This window comes from Mus musculus, chromosome 7 (assembly GCF_000001635.26).
Source record: "Mus musculus strain C57BL/6J chromosome 7, GRCm38.p6 C57BL/6J".
NCBI classification, from domain to species: domain Eukaryota; kingdom Metazoa; phylum Chordata; class Mammalia; order Rodentia; family Muridae; genus Mus; species Mus musculus.
This window is the reverse complement of record NC_000073.6, coordinates 6,277,293-6,284,655: the sequence shown is the minus strand read 5'-3', so window position 1 is coordinate 6,284,655 and position 7,363 is coordinate 6,277,293. Positions and strand designations below refer to the sequence as shown.

Below are 7,363 nucleotides of genomic sequence, written 5' to 3'. Positions count from 1 at the left end.
AGACTAGCCTCTCCTGTCATACTTGCAACTGTCCAGTTGACCCAGAGGAAATAAGAAGAGGCCCCGCCTCAATACACTTATGCCACCCTGAAATGTGTCCTTTTGCCTACTGGGGGTGGAAGGATACAAGGTTGGGGAAGGGGTTTGTTGAGAAGACCAGCCACGGAGTAAAGAGTAACAACACCATGAAAAAAAATTGCATGAAAAAAGGCCAAAAAGAAACTTAGAATTTAGGCTGATGAGATAGCTTAGTGAGTAAGAGCATGGACTGCTCTTCCAAAGCAAAGTCCAGCAACCACATGGTGGCTCACAACCACCCGTAATGAGATCTGATGCATTTTTCTGGTGTGTCTGAAGACAGCTACAGTGTACTTATTTATAATAAATAAATCTTTGGGCGAGAGCGAGCCGGAGTGAGCAGAAGTCCTAAATTCAATTCTCAACAACCAAATATAGGCTCACAACCATCTGTACAGCTACAGTGTGTACTCGTATACATAAAGTAATTAAAAAAAAACTTAGAACTTGTATACTAACATAAAAAAGAATTAAAATGAAGTGAAGAAAGAAAGAAGAAAAAGAAAAAGGAAGCGAACAAATAGGCCTCTCCACCAGTCGGAATCCTGCTCTCTCTAGAAGCAGTCTTTCTCCCCCTAACCTAACCAGCGGTCTAGCGTTTCTCTGTCTCCAAGGCTACAAATTGTAGGCTTGAAGTGGTGCAGAGACTTCTGGGTATTGTAGTGTCAAGGAAGCAGAGAGGTGGGAGGCGCGCTTGTCAATAAAACGGAGTTTGTTAGCAGAAACGTCTGAACCAAGGAATGGTTTGGAAGACTGAAAACGCCTTGCAGATATTCTTAGGGTGTTAGCATTGTGTTAGGAAAGAGGGAGGCGAAGAAAGGGCTAGGCGCGAGGGATTGTGGGAGTTGTAGTTTTGCATTCTGTGGCGATCTGGAGACGGAAATGACGAGACTGCCGCCTCGCGTCAGATGTGAGGACAGCAGACCCTGTGTTTAATCTGCTTTTCCCCCCCAAGCCAGAGTTCCAAGGTCAACTAAAAAGGCTGATTCCCACAAGGATTCTCATGACCTTCCTAAGAGCACCGGCGACGTGTGAGGATTGGAGTGTGGAGTGATTGGAGTGGGAGTGAGGGTATAGGACGGGGGGAGGGGGGCGGCATTTGTGCAACAATATGTATGTGCAAACCCTCACGTTGTGTCTGGCTGTCTGCTTTATAGTAAATCAACAGGAGCTGGAGAGATATCTCAGTGGTTAGAATACTGGCTGTTCTTCCAGAGATCCTGAGTTCAATTCCCAGCAACCACATGGTGGCTCACAACCATCTGCCCTCTTCTGGTGTGTCTAAAGACAGGTATAGTGTACTCATATACATAAAAAAAATAAATCTTTTAAAAAATAAAAAAGTAAGTGAGCAGAATGCAACAATATGGAGTACTCAGGTTTCTTTTCTCCTCCAAATTGGACAGGAAGTCCAAAATCCGACTCAGCTTGAGGCAAGCTGGGTCACTGCCCACTCTGATGAGCATTCTTGTTCCTCTGGTCTGAACTGTAACTTATTAGGAGCCAAGTTAGTGTGGTTGCCAAGGATAAAGCAGTGCATATAACCGGTATCTAGCCTTGAACCTTACTTTTTTTTTTTTTTTAAGATGTTTTTATTTTATATGTGTGATTTGCCTTCAGGAAGTATGCCATATGTATGCAGTACCAGCAGAGACCAGAAGAGGGTGGCAAGTCCCCTGTAACTGGAGTCACTGACAGTTGTGAGCTGTTGTCTTTTGCAAAAGGAGCCCTGTTCTTAACTGCTGAGCTATCCTCTTGTTTTTTGTTTTGAGACAAAATTTCATGTATTCCAGGTTGGCTTGAAACTCACTATATAGTCAACAATGGCTCTCAACTCCTGATTCTCCGTATCCACTGTTTAATAGAGGTGCAGGAATATGGGCCCATTTTCTCTGCCAATGAAAGTATTAAAAGACAGGAAATAATAGTGGTGGCACTTGCCTTTAGTCTCACCACTCAGGAGGCAGAGGCAGGTGGATCTCTGAGAGTTTAAGGGCAGCCTGGTCTACACAGTGAGGACAGCCAGGGTTACATAGGTAAACCCTGTCTTTAAAACAAACAAAAAAAAAAAAAAAGAAAAAAGAAAAAGGAGCTGAGCAGTGGTGGCGCATGCCTTTAATCCCAGCACTTGGGAGGCAGAGGCAGGCGGATTTCTGAGTTCGAGACCAGCCTGGTCTACAGAGTGAGTTCCAGGACAACAAATACACAGAGAAACTCTGTATCAAAAAACAAAACAAACAAACAAACAAACAAACAACAACAAAAACGAGAAAGGGGAGGAGGCAGGAAAAGGTGTTACCAGAAATTATGGGGAGTCCCAGCAGAGCCATCAAATGAGACTGGGGAAATCAGGGTTCGTCTTGGGGCTCTTATTCTCATTAATAACATAAGTTAACAAGGGTCACAAACAGACACTCAAGAGTAAAGAACTGACCCAGGCAGAAGGTGTAGGACCTACCAAAGCCATGCTACTGCAGTACAGGCGAGAAGCGTTGGAAAGAGAGGAAGGAAGCCCAGCACGTCAGGAAGCTTTAAAGCACACTTAGGTTTCACTCAACATCTGAAAGCAGAGAGAGACAGGGCTTTCTGTCTGCTCTTGGATTTTGTTTGAGGGTCAGCACGACAGCTTAGTGGTTAAAGATACTCACTGCTGAGCCAATGCCCTCAATACACACAGAATCACACAGAACTCACTGAATACGCACTGAATCAAAAATCAATCAAAAATCAAGGGTTTTTTTATTTGAAAATTATAAATGATTCTTAGCGCCCCTCCACCCTGTGTCATTTGCTGTTCTGTGAATGTAAGAAACAAGCATTTAGCAATTAATTAGTGCACAATAAAGAAAGGTTGAAAATGGCCCAGAAGAGAAGGTGTTGGGGAAAGCCTTACAAAGGCTCACTCGGCTGCTCTACTGGCTATTGTCACAGGGCACGGTCCCCAGACGGCTTCCTGCTGAGCCTCTGGACACACTCATACTCTGCTAGTTGATAAGCCAGAGTTCGAAGAGCTTCCTTGGGAAGTGAAATGCTCTGGAGACGGAGGGCTTGTGAGGGTTGAGCAAAACAGAGCAGAGCGGCTTCACTGGAAGGAACAGCAGGGGTCGTCTCTACGGAAGAGGAGAAAGTAGGGCAGTCACAGTTGGACACTTATTTAGGTCTTCATATGTTCTCAGACCCCATAGGACTTTACTCGAGACCCCTGAGCCTGCCTGCGCTTCTCACCTACGTCCGGGGCCTGGCTCCTCCCACTTTGTTCGCCCCCCCCCCCCCAACAAACTGTTCCACCTGCTGATACCACTTCACTCAGACCTCTGTGCAACCAGGGGATCAAGTCTGGAGCAAAAATGAGATCGAGGTGTGTCCAAACCCGAGAAATCTCGTCTTGAGACTGGCAGGAGTAGCGCCTGCTCGTCCTAGCTCACGCAGCCTGTACAGCCCCTACCTCTGCCACCCTTGAAATGGTCATGCAGCCTGACAGCCATGTTACAGGTTAAACTTTCTCCATCCTTAAGGTAAGTCCAGCAAGCATAATTTTGCATAATTCCGCCGGGCAGTGGTGGCGCACAGAGATCTGCCTATGTCTGCCTCCCAAGTGCTGGGACTAAAGGCATGTACCATCAGCACCCGAATTTTTAAAAATATTTTTAAAGATTTACTTTTATTTTACGTGTGTATTTGTCCACATGTATGTATGTATGTGCACCACATACATGCAGTGTCTGTGGAAGCCAGAAGGGAGTGTCAGATCTCCTGGTACTGATGGTGGTGAGCCACTCTGTGAGTGCTGGCGACCAAACCTGAACCCTCTGCAAGAGCAGCAAGTGCTTGTGCCTACTGATCTATCTCTCCAGCCCCTAATTTATTTTTAATTATGCATGTGTGTGTACGTGTGTGTGTGTGTGTGTGTGTGTGTGTGTGTGTGTGTGTGTGTATGTGTGTAGGTGTGTCCATGTGAATGCAGGTGCCCTTGCAGGTCAGAACAGGGCACCTGGTCTCCTGTGGCTAGAGTTACAGGTTGTACAAGTCCTATAATGTGGGTGCTGATAATTTAATTTGGGTCCTTTGCAAAAGTAGTACATGTTTTTAACCTCTGAACTATCTCCCAAGCTGTCTTATTTAATAATAATAATAATCCCACTTAGAATAAAAAATATGTACATATTATTTATTTATTTATTTTTGAGACAGGGTTTCTCTGTATAGCCCTGGCTGTCCTGTAACTCACTTTGTAGACCAGGCTGGCCTCAAACTCAGAAATCTGCCTGCCTCTGCCTCCCGAGTGCTGGGATTAAAGGCGTGTGCCACCATGCCCAGCTTAGAATTATATTCTATTTTATTTTATATATTGTGCTGGGGAGGGGAACACACATGGCTCCCACAGGAAGGGAGAATGAACTTGGGACTTGCCGTGCAATTCTGTGACTCTGACTTTGAGCCTACAAACCCTACTTTGGACATTAGGTTTTAGAGAGAATATCGTGTGTGTTGTATGGATGCACCACCCATTAGTTTAAAAGCCTATGGCCTATGGCTTAGGCAGGAAATAGAAGGTGGGACACCCGGTAGAGAGAAAGGATTCTGGGATAGAACCAAGCAAGAGATTTGCCAGGCAGATGTGAGGAGATTAGTACAGGTAGACAGCCACATGGCAGAATGTAGGCTACAAGAAATGGGATGTTTTGAGTTTTATCTAGTCAGAGAAGAGCCTAGCTACATGGCAATTTGAGTCTGAGTCTTATTCCTGGGAGCGTGGAGCTGGGAGGGAGAACCAGGGCCTAACTTCAAAATCAGTTATTTAAAACCAAGCTCCTGAATCCAGTGGCACTTTGCTGCCAAGACTGAAGACTAAGGACGAAGTTCTCTCCTTGGAACATGTAAGGAAGAAGGAAAGAACTGACTCCAGTAAGCTGCCCCTTACCGTTTGTGTGCCATGGCAAAAGTATACATGACACACACACCCAAATAATAATAACATCACAGTGTAATTAAATAAGTTTAAAGGTTCCCGGAGAGCCAGGGATACACAGAGAAACCCTGTAAAAAAAAAAAAAACCAAGAGGTTTAAAGCCAACCTCCCTGACCCATAGGCAAAAGGTGGCATGCCCTTCCCTGCCATGCCATACCTCAGATCCAGGTCCGGGTTACAGTAGCGGCAGTAACACTGGAGAAGACAACAATGATGAAGGCATGGATGTGAAACAGAGAAAAATAAAATAAAAAATAAAAATCAAACAATATCGGGGATTTACCTCCTGGGTTCCCCTGTCTCCCTCAGCCCTCAACCCCAATCCATGAGCCACATTCCTGCTAAGAGTCTAGGCCAGCAGTTCTCCACCTGTGGGTCTTTCACAGGGGTCACCTAAGACCATCAGAAAACACAGATGTTTATATTATAATTCATAATAGTAGCAAAATTAGTTATGAAGTAGCAACGAAAATAATTTTGTGGTTGAGGGTGTTACAACAACATGAGGACCTGTATCAAAGGGTCACAGCATTAGGAAGGGTGAGAACCACTGGTCTAGCCAATCTAGCAGGATTTTCCTTGGGTCACTACTACCTACAGCTCCTGGCCTGACCATCCTTGTCTCTCTTCTTGCTCTTGTATCCTGCTCCAAATTCACTCTACACCCGGTACCCAGGGGCTTGATTTCACAACTCAGATGGGCTGGGCATGTGGCTCAGTTGGTATGGTGCTTGCTCAGCATGCATGAAACCCTGGGTTGGTCCCAAGCACACCCTAAACTAGATGTGGAAGTTCACGCCCCTAACACCAGCACTTAGGAGATGGAAGCTGAAGGAGCTTCATCCTGGACATCCAAGGGCATCCTAGCCTACATTAGAGACCACTGCTCAGCGGGCAGAGATGTGAAGACTTGTTCCTTAAGACTCTCCGGAATATGGAGGGCGGGGGCTGGGGAGTGAGGATACAAAGTGTCGTTCACAGGGAAACAACTCTTAGTAGAGAACTGCCTGCCTCTCATCCCATCTGTGGTTCAGTAACAGAGGCCTCTTGTGGCCAAGTCCAGTCAGAATTCAGTCTCTGAGATTGAATGAGGCAGCAACTCAGGTAAATTGGAGTAGTAACACTAACGCTATATGGGATGTGCTCACAGGCTTGCTTAGGAAATAGTAAGTTACACAAAGAGTTTAGTTGAAGGAGTGCTGCTGCTGTGAGGTAAGCAGTGTGCTTCTCACCAGGCTGGTGCAGAATTTTCACTCCATACCGTAATTAAAGTTTAGGGTTGTTGAAAAAGTTTCTGCTTATGTTTAGTCCCCAGGACTGTCTGTCAATTAGGCTCCATTCTCATAACAAAAGGAGGCAACCCCACGTCAAAGAATATGCTTCTAAGAGGCGGCTCCAGAGGGTAGCACAGGGTCACAACCATTATTGAATCTTGGTCTGCCTTAAGGCCTCTGTGCTCTTATCAGTAAAACCATAATTCTGCCAGATGGGTAGGATCACCCTGGGTAACAACCGTTTGAAGAAATCAACACTAGTATACATAAAAGATAATTTTAGCAAGTGTGTATATCTCCCATCTGCCCCAGAGGCCAGACTTGAAGCCTCCAGTCTCCATTGAAATTGCTCAAAGTGTACCCTGAGGCTAGTACAATGTAAAATGCATATGACCAGGGTATATTTAAGTTAGTAAAATCTCTGATCCATGGCCAGCTCCTCTTTGGGTATTAGCTAGAGCAGTACATGTGCAATTATTCTAATTTTCCATTTGAATCTCCAAGTGTGCAGGGTGGTTTATCACTGGGAAGGCATATCAATTCTAGAATAGTAGGAGAGACCTGGCTTCGGAAAGCTGTCCGATGACATCTACTTGATTGTGCACAGACACACACACATGAGTATACTCTCGGGTGAGACCACTTCGTAGGACAGTCTCCCCTCCGACCTCAACCGTTCTGACAGCTCTGTGCAGACTCCCTTCTCCCATGATACCTCCTCCATCTCTCCCTACCCTGCCCCTCCCTCTCGTCAACCTTCCTCCCTCCATAGACAGAAAGGCTCCCTCCTCACCCAGTCTCCTTTATTGTAGGACACGAAGAAGAACGTAATCACCATGTAGGCACACCTCAGAAAGTTCCATCCACTGGTCCTCACAAGTCCCCTGACTGTGGTGGTGGCTGGAGGAGGCTTCACTAAAGGCAAATGCTGCTGATGATTAATAATACCCAGAAGCCCCCTTCCCCTTTGGTACTCCAAACTTGCGCCCCTAGATGTCTCCTGAGTTGGAAGTTTCATTTATATTCGAGGTTGTGGCCATTT

General features: G+C 45.7%; 1 protein-coding gene across 6 annotated transcripts in view; it reads right to left on the bottom strand.

Moving 5' to 3' along the window:
• Nucleotides 1-2,794: 2,794 nt before the first annotated feature.
• The window catches only part of Epp13 (epididymal protein 13), a 29,225-nt gene continuing 24,656 nt past the window's right edge, over nt 2,795-7,363 (bottom strand). For all 6 annotated transcript variants that reach the window (XM_011250665.2, XM_011250666.2, XM_006540265.3 and 3 more), the window contains 3 exons: nt 7,115-7,236; nt 5,205-5,242; nt 2,795-3,188 (listed from right to left, as the gene is read on the bottom strand). In XM_011250665.2, coding sequence (XP_011248967.1) covers nt 3,161-3,188; nt 5,205-5,242; nt 7,115-7,236 — 188 coding nt within the window. In that variant the 3' untranslated portion in view covers nt 2,795-3,160. The remainder of the gene's footprint in view (nt 3,189-5,204; nt 5,243-7,114; nt 7,237-7,363) is intronic.